The following is a 20,644-nucleotide window of genomic DNA, read 5'->3' as shown; positions in this document are numbered from 1 at the left end:
ATCCCACTAAGCCGGGTCCCTAGGGGTATTTTTAGGGGGGCGGTATGTCATGTTCGCCGTTTCAATGTCTTTGATACATCGTAACGTTTCGCATGTCATTAGCTGGATGCGTGTTTCATCTTTCTCAGGAGGATGGGAGTAGTTATCTTTTGGCTTTGCTCTGGAATGTATTCGCATTATCTACTGCGTTCAAGGTTACTTTCCCAGGCTAGCAGCTCTGACGATTGCTAGCACCTGTGACGGGCGGGGCTGTTACGAGGGAGGCGGGATACGTTTGCACCAAGGGTTTAAGTTTGTATTTGGCGTGCTTTTGCTCATTCTCAGCTTTCTCTGTATTTGCCTTTAGTTCCTTAATAAATCAGATTTCATATAGCAGCCTCTTGTGAGTCTGAGTATTTGGGGCTAGGGCAATCATTACACCAATTTTCAGATGTAGTGGAGTGCGACCCTACAAAAGCTAGATGATTGGTACAGCCAGGATCCAGAATTTTTGCATACCTAGCCCATACTTGGTTTGCATGGACCCTTATCTACTATTTCTGCTTGGAGCAACATTGTTTATTTTAATATGCTCCTCTAAAAGTTTGATTATAATACAGCATCTATGAAATGTAATATTTCTGAGACAGCAGTTGGTAGAAGTTTGCTGTTGGTTTCTTCACTTCTGTTACTACTTACCATTTAGAACTGAACAATTGGAAGGAAGCTGTACAAAGCCATATTCAAGCACAAATCTGAATTCCTGTAGTCAAGCTGTCCCTGGTGTAGACAGAGCCAGAGAACTCTAGTGAAAAAGGAGCTAGTCACAAGCAAGATACTCCAGCAAGGAAGGGTTAATTTAGAACAACAATAAAACAGTAGGGAACAGTGAAATTCTTGCTTAGTATCTCAAATGTTTTTATGGGATTTTCTTTTTTTAAAAAAATCCTCAGCTGTCAGCAGTAATTTAATTAAAAGGTTGGGATCAATTAGCCAATAATATAATCTAATTTTATGCCAACAGCCTCATGGTACATTTTAATGCCATCGATTTTGTAGGCCTCCTGAATGAATGTGTAGCTAACTCTTTAGTGATTTGCATTGTGGTACTGCCACAGGTTGTCACTATGCAAATCTCAATCACATTGGGTTGCTATGCCAGTTTCCATGTATACTTTGGATAAGCTGAGAATTTTAGGTACCAAAATACACCTAAAAAATCAGGTTTGGCTTACCCACAGATGGGCTTATCTGCAAGTATATACAGTAATACTTTTTAAAACTACCCATATTTCCCATATACAGGTAGTCCTCAACTTACGACCACAATTGGGACCAGAACTTCAGTTGCTAAGCAATGTAGTCATTAAGTGAGGCATCATGTGACCATCCCTGATTTTATGACCATTTTTTGCTGTAGTTGGTAAGTGAATCATGTGGTTGTTAAGCAAATCCAGCTTCCCCCATTGATTTTGCTGTCCGAAGCCAGCTGGGAAGGTTGCAATTGGTGATCATGTGTCCACGGGACATTGCAACTGTCATAAATACATGCCGGATGCCAAGCACCCAAATTTTGATCACGTGACCATGGGGATGCTGTGACAGTTGTAAGTGTGAGGACTAGTTGTAAGTCACTTTTTTCAGCACCATCATAACTTTGAACAGTTGCTAAATGAAGTTGAGGACTACTTCTTTACTCCTGTAGAAACCTATCCGTGGATAAGCAGACCCTCAAACTTTTAACCAAAATACCATGAAAAATGTGGGTAGGCTTATCAGCAGGTGGCACATTTTTCATGGTATTTTGGTTAAAAATTCAAGGGTCAGCTTATCCACAGACAGGTTTATGCACAAGTACATATGGTACTGTTTTGGGAAAGTGATATGGTTTAAGATTCATAATGTTATTACCTGATGCTTCTTTGCAGATAATACAGTGAATCTGCATTTCTACTAGTGATAGGATGACACTTTATAAGTCATGGTGTGGTACCTGCGGCCCTCCAGATGTTTCCAGATGAATTACGCCAATATCCCTCAACATCAGTCACAGTAGCAGGAATTACTGGGAACTGCAGCTCAGCAAGATTTGAAAGGCCATATTTTCCATTTCCCTGATGCAAGTAGATAAATGTTAGCCATCACACTGTTATCAATGAAACAGTCAAAGTAACAACTATTTCTAGTATAGTCTTGCTTTCAGGGAAGTGGAGATTATCAGTACATTTTCACCATCAAATTTGTTTTTCAACAGTGTTTTCCAAAAATAGAATGATGCTGGGCAAGAGAACCAGTCATCACATTTCTGCACATAGGACAATTCTTAGCACATGCATCAAACTGCTATTTCTAGGAGTTGGGGAAGACATTTTGTTATAATGTCACTGTAAACTGATTGCTAGAAGCCTGACGTCATTTTTAAACAGGTGTATATGGTAAAGGAAAAATATCATTGAGGCAGGAGTAGATGGCTGAGTGTGTCTAAGGGGGTTCTCCCCATTTAGTCCCTTGTGGAACCCAGTTTGAAAAACCCAAACACCGACTACCAGTGTAGAAGATCAGAAATGAAAAAGAGGATCTATCTACTAATCTATGGGTAGATAAATGCCTTGGGTTTCAAAGGTTAATGACAATAATCCCTCTGTCTGCAAGGAACATGACCTTGAAGGGGACTCCATCCAAATACAGGAACGAACTGCTACGTGGAAATGGAAGTTTTTTTACACACCAAGATGAGGGATATTCTTAGTGCAGCTGACAGCAATCATCAATTTGAATTGGCACCCAGGAATATCCTGGACCAAATCCCAATATTTGAAAATTTTAATAAACCTAGCAGCTCTATGATTACATGGTGAACTGCATATTACTTTATGACATATGTCTGAACTTGATTTCTTCTTGAATACTATTTCCCATTACTGATTACCAGTTTGAGCTCTCAGCAGACAAGGGATACCTTCTGCATATTAAATCCCTCTGTAACTTGTCTGATTCTGCCAGTGCCTCAAAATGTCAGGAAAAGATTTCACTGCATTTTGATAGTAGTGGTTAGAGGGGGGTCCAGCAGCTCCATTAAAGGAATTTGAGGACTGCATTCAACCTGGGGCATCAGAAGACTGCCTCTGTAGTGTTTGTAACATTGAAGCAGTTTTTTAGGATACAGAGAAGAAACACAACAACTTGATTTAGAATCTGTTTTAATACTTATACCTGTTCGTCAGCTTGAAATAAGCCGCCTGCCCCACTTCATCCCACTCCCTGCTTTTCAACCTGTATCCGTGCTGGATTATCAGAGCATCCTATACTAAAATAAACACCTTCCCAGGCCTCGTGCAGGCTTAATATGAGACAGAAGAAACTTACAGATCAACCAAAATGTAATCTAAAAATAATAATAGAGCTGGCTGTGGGATAAACATTCAGCTTTGAATTTTGTCAAGTTTATGTGTGGTGACTTCTGGGCTGGCAAGAGCCAAAGATGTCAGAATGCTATAGAGGATGCTGACGCTGGCCATTCTCATATAAAAGCCGTTTGTGACACACCTGGAACTCTCCATGAGCAGATCATCACTTTATTTCTGGAACGGAAATGCAGCAATTACCTGCAAACACAATTTCTCCTGGGGCATCGACTGAGAATGCAGAAAACAATAACACCACTGAGGTTTTTTGTAAATGAAATTTGGAGTGATTGCAATTTCAGTTGCTTATGATATCAGCCAAATTACTGTTCGAAGGCTGGGTTCACACATTGCACTAAGCCATTGTCTCCTGAATATCCTTCAACTGACTGTGTTTGCATATTGTGCTAAGTTATAAACCCTGTTTTACAGATCATAATAGCTGGATTCACACAATATACTAAGACAAAGTCAAACAAATGATACTATGGTTTACATGTTGTATGAAGCAGGCTGACGGTTAACCCAACCAAGCAATATGCTGATTTATGTATTACACCATTGTTCCATCACTCCCATAAATACACACACCTTGTCCCAATGTAAATAACAAAATCACAAATTGCTGCAAAATGTTGATGTTATGTTAAGTATATATTGTTGTTGCTTTATATAGTTGTATAAAGTATATATTGCTTTAATTGCTGAATCTATTTTACTGAATCTGTTTTTATTCTGATGAACCAAAATGGTCAGTGAAGGACACTGCAGTCATAACTTTTTCAGGATTTTTTTCAAAATTATATTATTATTATTATTATTATTTGTATTGTGTTCCATTTTTTAAAAAAAATCTGATTTTCAGATCCATAAGTAATTACTAAACAATAAGAAGGCAATGAAATAATATCTGTTTCATTCAATGATAGCCCTAATTATAGATAATCCAGGAAGGAGGTTTACGTCACTTAAGGCATAGTCACATTTCAAATTTATACACAACTGCTATGTCCTAGGAATTGGGAACTGTAGCCTTGTTCAAGGTACCTTGAAAACTGTATCCATTACAGGAGCTACAATTCCCAGGAAAACTTAGAGCATGGGTTTGTTTACCTGTGGTGCATCAGGGTTTCTCAACCAGGGTTCTGTGGCACCCTGGGGTTCCGTGAGAGGTCACTTGGGGTTCCCTGGGAGATCACGATTTATTTAAAAAATTATTTCAAATTTGGGCAACTTCACATTAAAGAGGTAAGCTTCATTCTTTATTTTTAGTTTAAGAACACTGTAAATGCATGTATACAGGCCTACACATGAAATGAATATAATTATTTTGTAACTTCTGGCCTATATCTGAGCCTGAGTGTGCAGGGGTTCCCCAAGGCCTGAAAAATATTTCAAGGGTTCCTCCAGGGTCAGAAGGTTGAGAAAGGCTGCTGTACCTTATTTTGAGTTTCATGCTTTCAAACCTCTAGATTCTGAGTTGAACATGTAATTATTTCAATCCTAAGACAAAAACATAAATCTATAAATCCCCAATTGTCTCAATGAAAGATGTTTCATTTTTCAAACACATCCCAAAATCCATATCATTTTGTCATTTGCATTCCATTTCTATTGAAAATGTGGACACACTTGGAAATGATTACTTTGTGAACAATTGGACAGCAGATTTCAGTATCACGTAGAACAAGCTCTCCCTCTTCACCGCCACCCTGCTCCACTTTTAGTCTACAGATGGCAATGCAGATACGCTGCAATTATCAATTTCTGAAAGAATGGAAGCCCTTTGAATAATGGAAGCTCACACACTCTCGCGTGATGCTGTCCTTGGAGTTGACAAGTTTGTCGGCAAAATTATTCTCTGCAGCTTCAGAGAGTAGAAGCTGTTCATAGAATGGGCAAGGCAGTTGCACTCATGGGAGAATTGCAGTTAAAAAATGTCTGATTTTGATACTGAATTCCTTCCTTCCTTCCTTCCTTCCTTCCTTCCTTCCTTCCTTCCTTCCTTCCTTCCTTCCTTCCTTCCTTCCTTCCTTCCTTCCAGTGGGGAAATTGATAAGACACATTTTGACTGGAGGAAAAGTTACGAAGGCAGCCATGACAACGACAATGTTGTACAATGGATTCCATGCAAAGATGACTGTTCTATCTTTCAGTTTTGTAAGACATTCCCCCTTTTGAGAACATTACCCTATTTTGATTTCAGGCATTTCCTTTTTTTATTATGTCAACAGCATACTGATTGAATGATTGATTGGATCTATATTTATATTTTATATTTATATTTATATTGAAGAGGTACTGTTTTTATTGTATTTTAATCTGTATTTAGTTTTAGTTTTATTGTAAACTGCCCGGAGTCCCTCTTTTGAGGGAGATGGGCGGTGACAAAATTTGAAATATAAATAAAATAAATAAATATCCAACTTTTTGTTCAGGAGCTCAAAGTGGCATACATAGTGTTTCCTCCTCCCATTTTTTCCCCACAGCAACAACCCTGTAAGGTAGTTTGGGGCAAGAGAAAGACTGGCACAATGTTACCCAGTGAGCTTCTGTGGCTGAGGGAAGTCTAGAACCTGGGTCTCCCCAATGCCAGTCCAACATCTTAGTCACTGAGGCATGCTGGCGGTTGTTAAAGGTGTAGCACTCTCATTTAAGGATGCAAACATGGGGTTTAGGTGCATTTTTTTTAGACTGGCCTATGCACCACTCTGCTGCGAGCTCTTACCTGAAATTAACCACCATTTCCAAAGGATTTCAAGCATCACGACAATTCTAGAGCTTCTGATCACATCAAAACTCGAGTTAATACCCATTCCCAGCCAGAAAATTTTATTTTCAGAAACTACAAAGGAAAAAAAACAAAACCCACAGTCTAAGCTTTTTTGGAAGACCACAGGAATGGCTGCTGATCTCACAGCATTTTCCTAAACTCAGATGATAGGATATTGGTCTGTAGCAGCCTGCAGGTTTACTTTTAAAAGCTGTAAACTCATCCTTTATGCTTTTGGGGTAAAGAACACAAATTTCTTTAAGTGCAGATATTTCTACTTCTAACCGAGTACTTTGATTGACAGATGCCTCCAGGATCTCAAGTAGATGATTTGTCAGAGTACGCTAGGAATGGAACATACAGTAGGGCTTACTGTATACAAGCCCTGAGCTCCCCACAGCACATGAGATTAAATGATGCCAATTCACCCTGTGCAAGCATAACCTAGCCTCCTGTGAAAGGTGCCTAGAAGGAAAGTGGGGGAGTTGTCTGTCCTAGAGTTCCTCTATAGCAGTGCTTTTCAAACTGGGCAACTTTAAGATGTGTGAACCTCAACTCCCAAAATTTCCCAGCCAGCATGCTCTATAGTATGTATGCACCTTAGTCTCATTGATATTTGTATTTATTTATTTCTCAAGGTACAACCTGTATTCCTTTGCAGCCTACAAGTATGTGCTAGCATGCAGCTGGGCATAGTATGGTAACAGCAAGAAAAAAGCTAGCAACCCCCTTGCTTCTATCCCTTATTTTCAGGGGGTTGCCTCTAGGATAATACAGTCCCTGAGTTCACATATCACAGCTAAGTCCTAATATGGCTTGTTTGGTTTGGGTGTAGCGTATTATGTGAGCCAACTCTGGTTGGATTTTAAAAAATCCATGGTTAAGCAAACTAGCTTCATCTGATGTGCCAACCAGGCCATTGCAGTCAAGTACTCTGATGGCATGACCTTCCAGAGTTGAATTGTTTTTCAATATCACCGAAAACTGTTATGGATGAGAGTCACCTGCTCTTTGACCATCTGAAGACTTGGGTGTCCTTCAGAACTCTCGGAGATAACATTTGCACAGCACTGGATTAAAACATTTGCCTTTCTCCTCTGTCTGTCAGACCCATTCACATTATCCTTGACATCAAGAGGATTAGTTCCCAAGGCATGGCTAATTGTGTTTACCATATACTAATGAGGTTTAGATCAGTTCAGCCCTCAGATACAAAGGAAGGGACTGGACACTGAGGACTCAACTGTTAACCCTTTTATTCTTCAACATCTCCCAGACCCTCAACCAAATACATTACCTATCTTGTTTTACTGTTTTTGCTTGATGTTGTGTTTTGAGTTGATATGGTCTTCTGACTAATCAGTAAAAACTTACAGCTGCTACCACAACCAAATACCATCAATTGTAGGCAGATGAAAGCAGCAATATTTTTCTTTCAGCAATGACCCACCTCCCCTTGGAGAACAGATAAAACAGCACCACTCAGAGGATGCTTGAATGTAGAACATTTTATCCCAAACCTACCATCTCACCGATTGCTTACAGCCTCCCAGCTCTATCAGTTTAAAGTGGGCCTAGAAGCCATATAATGTTCTGGCAAAAAAACTGTAAGAGAGTAGAAATGTGTGAGTTATGGATGGCATCACTTTCTTACCAAAATGCCTCATTAAAAAACAAACAAACCTCTAGCTCCTGATAGAGTGTTTCGATGTATCATAGTGTAATCCTATGCAAGTTTACTCAGAAGTAACTCCTTCCAATTCAAGAAGACACACCCCCATATGAATATGCATAACTCTAAAGTCAGCTCTCTTGCAGTCAGCAGAATCACTGAGCTGTTCTTTGCTGATCTTGGAATTAATTATGGTCAGACTTGATTAGCTCTTGGATGGGAGGCTACCAGCAAATCTTGGGGTTGTAGGCCAGACAGAAAGCTGGGAAAACAACCCAAAAGAAGACAATGGCAAGCCACTTCCTCAAGAAACCAACCTGGATGTCCCCACAAAGCCCCTGGAGTTGGCTCAACTGCAGTGGGATTTACCTTTAAGTGAGGTGAATGGACCCAAGATAACAGATGCAGTTTAATTATAATGTGAGGCACACTGAGGTTAAAAAATTCACATGTATTCTGATCAGGTCTGAGCTGTTAGTGATTGAGCAGAAAAATAGATCTGGGGTTAATACTGGGTAGCCCATTGAAATGTCAGCTTTGTTATGAAAAATGCAGATTCCGTATTAATTATGGAAGAGGTCAAAAATAAACTGCGCAGAATGGCCTCCAACAAATGAATGGGGCAGTTGTAACTGGAATGCTGTGTACAATTCTGGTTGTTGTGCCTTCTGCAAGGATAATTAAAATAGTCAGGGATAGGAGCAAACTGAACGGACAAAAAAGTACTTCATACAACACATAGTTAAACTATGGGATTGGCAACCACAGGATGTAGTGTCAGCTGCCAATTTAGACAGCTTGAAATGGAGTTCGACAAATTCATGGCAGACAAAGCTATCAATGGCTATGAGTCATGGTAGCTATCCCATCCCCCAGATCAGAAGTAGACTTTCTCTTAAAATAAACCGTCACTGGATCCCACTGTACTGGACAATTTTTGTCCAGTCTCCACCTCCCCTTTCTGGGGAAGGTGGTTGAGAAAGTGGTGGTGTCACAGCTCCAGAGGATCCTGGATGAAACAGATTATCTGGACCCCTTTCAGTCAGGTTTCAGGCCCGGACATGGGACAGAAACAGCATCGCTTGCACTTTTGGATGATCTCTGGTGGGAGTAGGATGGGGGAAGTGCAGCCATCCTCTTCTTGACCTCACAGTGGCTTTCAATTTCATTGACCATGGTATCCTTTTGAGTTGGCTTGGGGAGTTGGGGGTGGGTGGCACAGTTCTGTGCTGGTTCACCTCCTTCCTCCAAGGCCAGTCCCAACTGGTGTTGATAGGGAGGGAGAGGTCCAGCCCATGGCCCCTCCTTTGTGGGGTGCAGCAGGGTTTGGTACTCTCCCTGCCCCTTTTTAACATCTACAGGAAACCACTGGGTGAGATCATCTGCCACCATGGGATGAGGTATCTATATGCTGATGATACCAAATTATAATCTCCATCCCAGCTGATTTAAGTGATGCTGTGGCCACCCTTTCTCAATGCCTGGAGGCTGTGGGGGTCTAGATGGGGAACAACAGACTTCAGCTGAACCCTGGCAAGATGGAGTGCCTGTGGGTTGGAGGCTTTTTGGGAGTTTACCATCTTTGGTTCTGGATGGGGTTGCACTGCCCAAGACAGAGCCGGTGCAGAATCTGGAGGTCCTCATGGACTCAAGACTTGGAATGAATTATGTTCAGACTTGGTTAGCTCTCAGTTGTTGCCAGAAGAGCCTTTGCTCAACTGTGTGCCAGTTACACCCCTTCCTGGATTGGGAGGCCCTCTGGTCAGTCACTCATGCCCTCGTCATCTCCCATATAGACTATTACAACGTGCTCTACATGGGGCTACCCTTGAAGAGTATCCAGAAGCTACAGCTGGTTCAAAATGTAGCTGCACGAGCAATTTTGGGTGCCCCTAGGATGGCACATGTAACACCTTTGCTGCAGGAGCTGCATTGGGTGCCAATTTGCTTTCAGGTCCAATTCAAGGTGTTGGTTATCACCTTTAAAGCCCTACATGGCATTGGTCCAGGTTACCTGAAGGACAGTCTCACCCCCATTAGATTGACCTGTCACCTCTGGCCAGGCAGAGTGGGCATGTTATGGACCCCACCTTTAAAGAGTGTTGATTGGTGGAACCCAGAAAGAGAGCCTTCTCTGCCATCACTCCTGCCCTATGGAACATTCCTCCCCAGAAGTGAGGCAAACCCCCACTCTCCCAGCCTTCCGGAAAGGAGTGAAGACCTGGCTCTGCCATCTCTGTGGGGCCTGAGGAGGAATAACCAACTCTAGGGGTGTCTAGCACTCTGAAGGCTCTCCTGGAAATTAAGACTGTTTTAATAACCTTATCTTGGATTATATTTTTGTTTAAGAATATGGTTTTATTGTATTGTATTTTAATGATTATTCTGACTTTATCCTGGTTTTATTGTAAACCACCCAGAGTCGCTCTTTGAGTGAGACGGGCAGTAGCTAAATTTGAAATATAAATGTATGTATGTATGTATGTATGTATGTATGTATGTATGTCAAAAGAGGACAGGCAAAGAAGCTATTGCATTCAGCCCGTTGGTAAGCTTCTCATTCACATCTAGGATGATAGACTAGGTAGATATTTGGTCTGACCCAGCAGGGCAATTCACATATCCCAAGGAAATCTGCAATTCGATGCATCACACTAATTTAAAAACTTTACGTTAATCTCTTTACCTAATGCCTGAATAATGCTTCCCAATGGACACATATTTCACTGAGCCATTCTTACATTCTTAGGTCCAATATACTGGATGAATAAAAAAATCTGTCCACTTAAGATCAGGAGATGAATCTTTCCAGCATCCAAATACCTAGTCCAACAGTCAGTAAAAGGTCAGGTGTTGCTAGATGAACAACAAATCCTAGTCATCCAGTGGCCCTCCATTACCCAGTCAGTCATCCAAGAAATGAAGCAGGGTTAGATCAAGTGAAAAGGCAAGATATTCCACCAAACTTTCTGGCAAACAGGCCTCCCAAACACTGGCTGGCTAGGCTATAGCACCCAAGCCATGCCTACTGCTCCCTGCCTAGCCAAAAGGGAGGAATGATTCATATAGATTAGAAGTCAAGCTAATAGACTAGGGGAAGCATTATGTGCTCCCCCAAATGAGACCTGCTTAGCTAGCTCATGTGTTGTCACATCCAACTCTAAACTACCTAACTAGAAAGTGTAGCTTATCTTTTGATTTTCCCTCGCTGGTGCTTCTTAAAATGGTATAAACATCACTGTCTCCATCCATCCCATATCAGAACACAGTAGGACTCCCTGTCCCAAGGCGGGTGGATTTGCTCCTCAGCTCCAGACCTGCCTCTCAATGGACTACCATAAGGCAAAGCAGCACTGATTTCTCTTCCTTCTACACTCTTAGTGGTATTTCAACACCAATGTTCATGCTGATTTTAACAACATTTTCACTCTCTGATTAGAGGCAGACTGATGAAGAAACAGAATGGGCCAGACACATGAAATAACCTAAGCCACAAGGTCAAAAGTAACATTTTACCATTTATTCAACAATTTTAACTGGAAACCTCCAACATAGGGTGAACGTTGCTTCGGGGAAGGCAAAAACCCCACTTGCCGACTCCAATGGCAGATTAGGGGTAAAATTCCTTCCCAGCCCCGTCAACCGGCGACTGACTTTCGTCCGTAGCAAGGAGATGGTACGCACCCTAGTGGTCTTTCCTGCGGTGCTGCAAGGTGTTCACTGGCACAGAAGGGCTCGAATCCCTGAAAAGACACAGAGATATCAGGCAGTCAGTTTCTCCGCTTGCTCGCAAGCCTTGCCTCAACCTTCACTGGGAGGAAGCCCATCAGTGGACATTCCTCCCTTCACGGGAAGGTCCTCTGCTTTTGGCCCCCACCCTAAGAGAGCCGATTCAGGCCACAGCAAGTCCCCTCCCATCAGACCGAACCCTGGCCCTCTTCCCCTGCTTTCCCGCCATTGGCCTCCATCCTACACCTGGGGCAGCGTTTGCCCAGCTTCCCTCACCGGTCCATCAGGCGGAAAGGCCTTCATACTCGGGGGGATAACGTTGTCTCCTACAGCCTGCCGCCAAGCGCCTCAGGGCAGCCACCAGCCCGTGTGCAGAGTGGAGGGAGAAGGCCTTTTGTACCAAAGCTTCTGTTCTCTGGGCGACTCGCCTGACTGCAGGGTCCTGGTCACCCAGAAGCTTCTCCACATCTGCAAAGGCAAAAGTTAGACCAGACTGTTGAAATGCTATCTGAATCCTTCCTCCCTCCCTCCCTCCCTCCCTCCCTCCCTCCCTCCCTCCCTCCCTCCTTCCTTCCTTCCTTCTTCCCTCCCTCCCTCCCTCCCTCCTTCCTTCCTTCCTTCCTTCCTTCTTCCCTCCCTCCTTCCTTCCTTCTTCCCTCCCTCCTTCCTTCCTTCCTTTTCTTCCCTCCCTCCTTCCTTCCTTCTTCCCTCCCTCCTTCCTTCCTTCCTTCTTCCCTCCCTCCTTCCTCCCTTCCTCTTTCCTCCTTCCTTCCTTCCTTTCTTCCTTCCTTCCTCCTTCCTTTCTTCCTCCTTCCTTCCTTCCTTCTTCCCTCCCTCCTTCCTTCCTTCTTCCCTCCCTCCTTCCTTCCTTCTTCCCTCCCCCTCCCTCTCTTCCTCCTTCCTCCTTCCTCCTTCCTCCTCCCTCCCTCCTTCCCTCCTTCTTTCCTTCCTTTCTCCCTTCCTTCCTTCCTTCCTTCCTTCCTTCCTTCCTTCCTTCCCTCCTCCTCCTCCTCCTCCCTTCCTCCCTCCCTTTCTTCCTCCTTCCTCCTTCCTTCTTCCTCCTCCCTCCCTCCCTTCCTCCCTCCTTCCTTCCTTCCTTCCTTCCTTCCTTCCTTCCTTCCTCCTTCCTTCCTCCTTCCTCCTTCCTCCTTCCTCCTTCCTCCTTCCTTCCTTCCTTCCTTCCTCTCCCACACTCCTAACCCAAAGCTGTTCCTCTTGTCTTTGCACAGGCATTGCTTACAAGCAAGGTAGACAGGAAGCGTCCCTCCAGTGAGGAGGCTGCCGTTCTGATGAAGCAGGTGACCTGCAGAGGAAAGGAGGGAGAAAAACACACCACAGTCTTTTTCAAAGCCCACTTCTCCATTGAATGCAGCCCTCACTCCCGAATACCCCGCTCCTTTCATCCTGGGGATAACGAGAAACTCAGCAGGAGGACTACAGGCTCACGCCTGGCCTGGGCTAAAGGAAGGTCCATGGCCCAAACAGGCGAGTGACTCCATGAAAGGCTGCAGGGGGCCGTGCCTTTCTGGTTGGAACGTGGCTATCCCTGGGCAGGAGAAACCCTGAACCTGGGGGATGAGACCTCCCGCCTGATTGCCCACAAAGAGCCTTCTCTTTTCATTACCAATGAACATCGCAGCCGTTCTCCTCACTGAAGCCTGCTTGCTCTTGAAGTACCAAAGGCAGGTGAATACTTCCATCTCCAACTGCGACTCCGGGATGGGGAACCGAATCTAGGAGATGAGGCAGAAAGGCAGAAGTGGGAGATTCCCAAGTGCTGTGCGCCCCACCCATGCCTCTCACCTCTAGAGGGGAACGGAAGCCAGACAAGGGTTCTTACCAGGCGCTTGGTGATCTTATGAAGTAGCTCCTGCAGGCTGTAAGTCCCCCCCGCCAGGAGGGTGCCCCCAAGGTGCCAATGGAGGGCCTGTGCCAGGTGCCGCAGGGTAAGCTTTGCTGCCTTCAGAAAAAGAGGAGAGAAAAAAGCTGAGGCCATTCCTCTACTGCTTTCCTTGAGTGAGTCGGCTAGCCAAGCTGCAACACTCTTTTCCCAGGCAAGCCGGGCCCTCACCTTCGCCACCTCCTCCTCAACATCCTCCACGTGCATCAGCACCGCGATGAGGGTGTGGATGGCTGCTATCCCCTCAAGATCTTTCCGGTGCTGCAGAAGAGGCCAGATGTGATTCAAGGCTGCCCTTCGGATGGTTGCCGCCTCCTATGAAGGACCAAGGAAAAGGCTTTTTTCCCTTGCCCTGCAAGAAATGGGTCCCATGTGGCCTCACAGTTAAGGTTCCCATTGACCTTTTCCTCCTCTTCCAAGCGAGGAGCAGCTGAGGACTCACATGGTGGAAGAGCGAGCGGTACTGGGCAGCCAAGGAGGCATTCAGGGGAGTCCACACTTCCTCTCCTGCCTGGAGGCCAAGCTGCTCCGCCAAGCCCAAGAACTCCAAGGTGATGGTGGAGCTGTCACTGCTGAGCCCACCGAGGACATGATGGCAGAGCTCCTCGGGGGTCATCATCTGCAGAGAAAATGGGAGATCTGAAAAACTCTCCTCCACTGAAAGAATGAAGACAAGCCTAACCGTTTCAATGAATGTTCCCGAAGAGGAGGAGCTCCGTGTTTGTCTATCCCCTGTGGGCAAGGGCCACTTACCACCTTGTAGTTCTCGCAGAGATGGAGAAGACCCTTCCTGCTCAGTTGGTGAACGGTCTGGCTGGGGTGCTCCAGCCAAGCCATTAGCAGCTTCCAGGTCTTCTCCATGGGGGCTTGGCTCTTGTAATTAACCAGCAGCTGAAAGAGAGCAGAGCAGTTGAAGGCCCGTCAGTGGCCGGAGGAGGAAAGAGAAGGGGTGAGCCAGCTGCACTGGGGAGAAGGTGCCCAAAAGGCCCCCTGGGAAGATGCTTCACCCCTGCTCTTTGGGGAAGCAGGAACATGCCTCTAGGTTCTCCCTTAGCTGCAGGGGAAGTGAGAGAAATGGCTTTTGGAGCTTGATTGCTCCCAATGGGACCTAAAGGTGGCCCGGGGAGACTCCCATTTTCTCCTCCACATCACCCTGCTCGGCCAGGTCCCATTGGCTCCCTGGCTCAGAATCCTACAGACTGGGGGTGGGGGGGGATTTTCCCACCTCAACAAAGAAGGCCACCACTGCAGCTGAATGCTCCTTTGCCTCTTCCTTCTCCAGGACAGAACTCAGATGTCTCTGGAGGCTGCACGTGGCAGAGGGGGAGGTCTCCGTGAGGGCCCTGCAACACACCAAGGCTCTTTTGAGAAAAAGCCATCAGACCGACAGGCCAGGCTGGGCTGGAAGAGCAGAAGAAAGGTTCTCTGTGGAGAGAAAAGCTGCCCTTTGCCCTCTGACTTACGTCACCAACATGGCCATGCCGTGGAGGCAGCAGCTGGGGCTGCACAACATCTCCGTGCAGCTCTCTTCCAGGGTCAGGTGTGCCACCCTGGCTAGCAGCACCTGGATGGTGTCAACCGTCTCCCTGCAGGGGAAAGAAGGCCAGAGTCACCAAGGCACCAACCCGTAGTCTGAGGGGCAGAAGAAACTCTTTGGGCAATGCCCACAGGGAGGCTTCCCTCTGCAGGTTCTCTCCCTCCTTTCCCTGGAACACCACCCACGAGAAGAGCAAAGAGGGAGGGAGCTCCAGAGGGGCCTTTCTTCTCCCTTGCTGCCATTTGCCACCAAATGGGAGTTGCTGCATCTGTCTGAGTTTGACCCTCCACCCCACCCCAAGGGCATTCCAGAAACATCACGGAGGCCACAGATTCCGTCTGCTTCCTTTCCCGTAAGCTTTGGAACAAACCCCATTAGAAAAGCAAGGAGCCCAAGCGTAGCACTACGTGCTTAAGAGCTTTCTTTCCTGGGGTCTATGCAGCACCCGGCCTGGCTAAGGGGAGAACTTGCAAGGCCAGAGGGGCATTGCTGAACCAGAAATGCTGCTTGGATGTGCAAAGAGAAAGGAGGAGGAACTCGGAAGCCCAAGAAGGAGAGGGAGGCTTCTCCCTTCCAGTGCCGCTGCTTACTCCAGAGGCAGATGGTCCCCTCCTTGGGCTGATGTATTCTGCTGCCTGGTGCCTGTGATGATGGTATCCACCAGGCAGAGCAGAACTTCGGGGAACCAAGCCTCCAGCACCACGGGGCACTCCTCGGACCGGACGATCCTCCTGATGAGCCTTGTCGCTCTGGCCTGAGGAGGGAAGGAGAGTCTGCCTCACTCACAGAGCTCCTAAGGCAAGTTGGCTAATGGAGCCCACCCTGCCTCTTGGTAAAATTGCTCTCTCTGCCAACCCTCACCACCTTCCTTCCTTCCTTCCTCTCTCCCCCCCTTCCTTCCCAAACTCCTTCTCAGCAGAATTCAAGAAATGCCCATAGACACAGAAGTCACAATGGTATCTCCCAGAGGGAGAGGCTGACGTCTGGGAATACAAGGGGACCACCTCCTTCCCAGCTCTACCCCTTACCGTAGCTGCAGGAAGAGGATGGGTGGTCTGTTCCTCTCCTTGAGGCGGCCAAGGGCCCTCCCTCTCCTTGGCCAGGAGTAGGGACAGGACCGCATCCCCACTGCAGTACGGCGAGGTGACGATGGCCCAGAGCAGCTCGCCGCAGGTGCTGGGAAGAAAATCGAGAGGAGACCAAGTCAGACCCCTCTGCCTGTCTCAGGTCCACTAGAAGAAATACGGAATGGTCGGCCTGATGCCGGACTTCCCTGGAACTCAAGGGAGGAAGAACCCACAGCCCTGCCTACCTCCATGGGAGCTCTAACAGGCGGTACGTGACCATTTCCAAGTTCTTCCGGGCCACGCACTGTAAGCATTGAGCAACCTGGCTCGGTCTGAGGGAGGGAGGAGAGGCCAGGCGGCAGATCTTATCCAGTACTTCCTGCACATGCAAGGGAGAAAGAAAGAAGAAACGGAAGGGGATGGTGAATAGGTCCTTCTCTGGAGAAGCCTTCAGTTTAACCCTGGGTGTCAAGCCTTACTCGACATTCGTGCAGACAAGTTGACTGCTTCTGGGTCTGGGTCCAGGTCCCTGTTGTATTCCCCTCTTCTTCCAGGGACGTGCTGCTGAGAGGAGACATACAGGATGGTTAGCTCTCGATTAGGGGTCAGTTTGTGGAAAGGGAGTCATAACTGAGGTTCTGAAGCAGGACAGAGAAGTAGAGCTTTGATAGAACCGAGCAGGATCCGACCAAGGGCCCCTCTGTTCCCTGGAGAGGTCCCTCCACCACCAACTGGTCGGGTGGCATTTTGCCTCACACCCACAGCGCACCAGCATCGCCGTAGGTCCTTCGCTCCACTGTGAGAAGAGAAGAGAGAAACATTTCTACCTGCAATAGCCACCATCTTGCAAGGCTTCCACCAAATACAGTTTGAAATAAACGAGCAGAAAAGACCTCACGCATTTCAGCCGTGTGTTGTGGGGAAGGGGTGGCAGTCCCTCAGCGGCTGTAGAGGCGAAAATAGGGCACCTGTTTGAACTGAGACTAGGGTCCCAGGTCTCGTCCTGCAGGCTGCTGACATCATCCAGGGTATCTTGGGCTTCTTCGGGGGAATCCTGTGAATGACAATGACTCATCTGTGTCCGCAAAGGGAGAGGTGACCCTGAATTGCTAACTCCATGGAACTTGTGGGCTCCAGAATAAAGAGAAGGCCTTTTGAACTCAGGATGCCTGACCAGAACAGTGCTTCTCTTGCATAACGTATCTCCCAAGTTGGAGGAATCCCCTGCCCCCCCACCCATCCCCTGGAAAGGTAGGCTTTCTATGCTTCGCCTGTCAAAGCCCTGCCTGGAAGCAACGGGGCGCTGGAGAGGATGAAGCAGAAAGAGGAAAGGCATGGGCAGGGGTCACACCCATTTAAGCCACCAGTCAGCCACAAAGGGCCAGTCCCTGCTGCTTTGCAGCGAATCAGCTAATCACATGAGCTTGGGTACTCATTTCCAGCCTGTGTAAGTTGCCCCAAGGGTCAGGCTTTCTCTCACCCCAGCTGCCCACAGCAGCCCTGCAAGGTACTCTCAGGGTGGGAGAACTGAATTGAGGGGCCCCCTCCCCATGGGCCTCCCCAGCAGAAAACAGTTTGCCCTTCTTTACCCATGCGCTGGAGGAGATGTTGGAGGAGAGCTCCTCAATTGTGTAGGTCCCCTTCCTCTTCTGGTCTGGGTCCTCATCCCTGGGGAGAGATTGAAGGGCCCAAAGATCAAAACTAGCCGTGGGCCCTCTTTCAAGAGTGGCCACACAGGTGCTCTAAGAAGCCTGTCAGCTGGCCTGCCGAGGGGGTTGTCCTGAGTCACTCTTCCTTTTATCAGAAGCAGGTGTTGAGAAGGAAAGGAGGCGAATCTCCCTGAGAAGGTGGCTCAAACAGGCTTTGCCCCCTCCCCCATCGGCCAAGCGGCAGCCCTTGCGACCGGCCAGGCCAGAGAGCATGATGGGAGCCTTCTTGTTTTCCTTTTCCCACCCTTCCCTTTTCCTTTTGTGCTCTGTCATTTGAAGTTAGGCTTTGGACAGTCAGAAGCTTGCTTACTTTACTGTGCTTTAAAGCACGCACTCCATGCCCAGGTGCCTTCATTGTCCAGTCCCCCCTTGGCCCCAAATGGCCCCTCGTCCCATTGATTAAGGAGAGAAGAGGAAGCTTCCTGGCCAGGGGGTTGAGCACGCATCCCATAGAAATCTATCCCTCCCCTCAGCAGACGATTCTCGTAGCTTTTTTTCTTGGGGGCGGTACTGCAGCCGTCTTCTTGGGGGCTTCAGAATCCCTCAGCTGAAAGCAGTACCTTGCCGAATCCGGAATGGACTCCCCGTCTTCAAAGCTCTGGTCTAAGGAGCTCCCCTGGTCTTCCATCGAATCCTGCAAAGGACATTTGTTCCTATTAAGACATAAATCCAAAGCCCTCTGCATCCCAACGGGATAGCTAAAGCCTTGGGCGCAAGGTTCGGTCCCAGTGCCGACAGGAAGAGAGCCTTTGGAAGGTCAAGAGGATATATAATCATCCACAGATTGGTTTTTAAGGGGCTGTAAACCCTTGTGTGTATTGCAAACCAGCAGATGCGTAAAAGGGGGCAGGTCAGAAACCCAACTGTTCTTTTTTCTTTCCTTTTTTCAATTTTTTATGCTCCTTTTTGACTTTTTTTAAATTTTTTTTTAGTATGTCAAATTTGCTAGATTCGTTTCGTCTGGTTCACTTATTTTCCTTTGTCAAGATGTATAAAAACACATATATACATATTCATACATATATAGTACAAATGTACATACACATACACCAATTAATAACAACGTGGAGACTTTAATATCGTGTAATTCAGCTTAAGTTCCGAGCCCTTATCAGAAAACAATATCTTGATGTACGCTCCTCCTTTAATTGCTCAGTCCTATCAAACGCAGATGCCTGACCAGAACGGTGCTTCTCTTGCATGACGCATCTCCCGAGTTGGAGGAATCCCCTGCCCCCGCACCCATCCCCCAGAAAAGTAGGCTTTCTATGCTTCGTCTGTTAAAGCCCTGCCTGGAAGCAGCGGGGCGCTGGAGAGGATGAAGCAGAAAGAGGAAAGGCGTGGGCAGGGGTCACACCCATTTAGGCCACCAGTCAGCTGCAAAGGTCCCGTCCCTGCTGCTTTGCAGCAAATGAGCCAGACGCACAGGAGCTTGGGTACCCATTTCCAGCCTAAGTTGCCCCAAGGGTCAGGCTTTCTCTCACCCAAGCACTCTGGAGCACCCCTGCATGGTACCCTCAGGGTGGGAGAACTGAATTGAGGGGCCCACTCCCCATGGGCCTCCCCAGCAGAAAACAGTTCGCCCTTCTTTACCCATGCGCTGGAGGAGATGTTGGTGGTGAGCTCCTCAATTGTGTAGGTCCCCTTCCTCTTCTGGTCTGGGTCCTCATCCCTGGGGAGAGATTGAAGGGCCCAAAGATCAAAACTAGCCGTGGGCCCTCTTTCATGAGTGGCCGCACAGGTGCTCTAAGAAGCCTGTCAGCTGGCCTGCCGAGGGGGTTGTCCTGAGTCACTCTTCCTTTTATCAGAAGCAGGTGTTGAGAAGGAAAGGAGGCGAATCTCCCTGAGAAGGTGGCTCAAACAGGCTTTGGCCCCTCCCCCATCGGCCAAGCGGCAGCCCTTGCGACCGGCCGGGCCAGAGAGCATGATGGGAGCCTTCTTGTTTTCCTTTTCCCACCCTTCCCTTTTCCTTTTGTGCTCTGTCATTTGAAGTTAGGCTTTGGACAGTCAGAAGCTTGCTTACTTTACTGTGCTTTAAAGCACGCACTCCATGCCCAGGTGCCTTCATTGTCCAGTCCCCCCTTGGCCCCAAATGGCCCCTCGTCCCATTGATTAAGGAGAGAAGAGGAAGCTTCCTGGCCAGGGGGTTGAGCACGCATCCCATAGAAATCTATCCCTCCCCTCAGCAGACGATTCTCGTAGCTTTTTTTCTTGGGGGCGGTACTGCAGCCGTCTTCTTGGGGGCTTCAGAATCCCTCAGCTGAAAGCAGTACCTTGCCGAATCCGGAATGGACTCCCCGTCTTCAAAGCTCTGGTCTAAGGAGCTCCCCTGGTCTTCCATCGAATCCTGCAAAGGACATTTGTTCCTATTAAGACATAAATCCAAAGCCCTCTGCATCCCAACGGGATAGCTAAAGCCTTGGGCGCAAGGTTCGGTCCCAGTGCCGACAGGAAGAGAGCCTTTGGAAGGTCAAGAGGATATATAATCATCCACAGATTGGTTTTTAAGGGGCTGTAAACCCTTGTGTGTATTGCAAACCAGCAGATGCGTAAAAGGGGGCAGGTCAGAAACCCAACTGTTCTTTTTTCTTTCCTTTTTTCAATTTTTTATGCTCCTTTTTGACTTTTTTTAAATTTTTTTTTAGTATGTCAAATTTGCTAGATTCGTTTCGTCTGGTTCACTTATTTTCCTTTGTCAAGATGTATAAAAACACATATATACATATTCATACATATATAGTACAAATGTACATACACATACACCAATTAATAACAACGTGGAGACTTTAATATCGTGTAATTCAGCTTAAGTTCCGAGCCCTTATCAGAAAACAATATCTTGATGTACGCTCCTCCTTTAATTGCTCAGTCCTA

General features: G+C 46.9%; 2 protein-coding genes across 2 annotated transcripts; both read right to left on the bottom strand.

The window, feature by feature from the left end:
* Nucleotides 1-11,838: 11,838 nt before the first annotated feature.
* LOC134491272 (uncharacterized) lies at nucleotides 11,839-14,959 on the bottom strand. Its single transcript, XM_063294895.1, has 8 exons — nucleotides 14,683-14,959; nucleotides 14,211-14,348; nucleotides 13,900-14,076; nucleotides 13,629-13,772; nucleotides 13,398-13,517; nucleotides 13,182-13,290; nucleotides 12,798-12,860; nucleotides 11,839-12,025 (listed from the first exon to the last, which is right to left on the bottom strand). Exons 2-8 carry the CDS (start codon nucleotides 14,316-14,318, stop codon nucleotides 11,841-11,843), a joined length of 906 nt encoding a protein of 301 aa, XP_063150965.1. The 5' UTR covers nucleotides 14,319-14,348; nucleotides 14,683-14,959; the 3' UTR covers nucleotides 11,839-11,840.
* On the bottom strand, nucleotides 14,917-16,639 carry LOC134490181 (uncharacterized). The gene is made up of 5 exons (XM_063293071.1): nucleotides 16,541-16,639; nucleotides 16,307-16,393; nucleotides 16,023-16,170; nucleotides 15,585-15,748; nucleotides 14,917-15,021 (listed from the first exon to the last, which is right to left on the bottom strand). The coding sequence occupies exons 1-5, from the start codon at nucleotides 16,637-16,639 to the stop codon at nucleotides 14,917-14,919; spliced, it is 603 nt and encodes a 200-aa protein (XP_063149141.1).
* Between the last annotated feature and the right edge of the window lie 4,005 nt (nucleotides 16,640-20,644).

This window comes from Candoia aspera, chromosome 2, assembly GCF_035149785.1.
Source record: "Candoia aspera isolate rCanAsp1 chromosome 2, rCanAsp1.hap2, whole genome shotgun sequence".
Classification (NCBI taxonomy): domain Eukaryota; kingdom Metazoa; phylum Chordata; class Lepidosauria; order Squamata; family Boidae; genus Candoia; species Candoia aspera.
The sequence above is the reverse complement of the archived record's forward strand: the minus strand, read 5'-3'. Positions and strand labels throughout refer to the sequence as shown.

Bases quoted from the DNA above. Each gene is read 5' to 3' on its own strand.
- LOC134490181 (XM_063293071.1), bottom strand. From the start codon at position 16,639: ATGTCTCCTCTCAGCAGCACGTCCCTGGAAGAAGAGGGGAATACAACA. The intron at 16,394-16,540 runs GTAAGGCTTGAC...TCCCTCCCTCAG, and splicing joins CTTGTCTGCACGAATGTCGA to ACCGAGCCAGGTTGCTCAAT. The intron at 16,171-16,306 runs GTAGGCAGGGCT...TTTTCTTCCCAG, and splicing joins CTGTTAGAGCTCCCATGGAG to CACCTGCGGCGAGCTGCTCT.
- LOC134491272 (XM_063294895.1), bottom strand. From the start codon at position 14,318: ATGGAGAAGACCTGGAAGCTGCTAATGGCTTGGCTGGAGCACCCCAGC. The intron at 13,518-13,628 runs GTGAGGGCCCGG...CTTTTTCTGAAG, and splicing joins TTGAGGAGGAGGTGGCGAAG to GCAGCAAAGCTTACCCTGCG. The intron at 13,291-13,397 runs GTAAGAACCCTT...CTCATCTCCTAG, and splicing joins ATAAGATCACCAAGCGCCTG to ATTCGGTTCCCCATCCCGGA.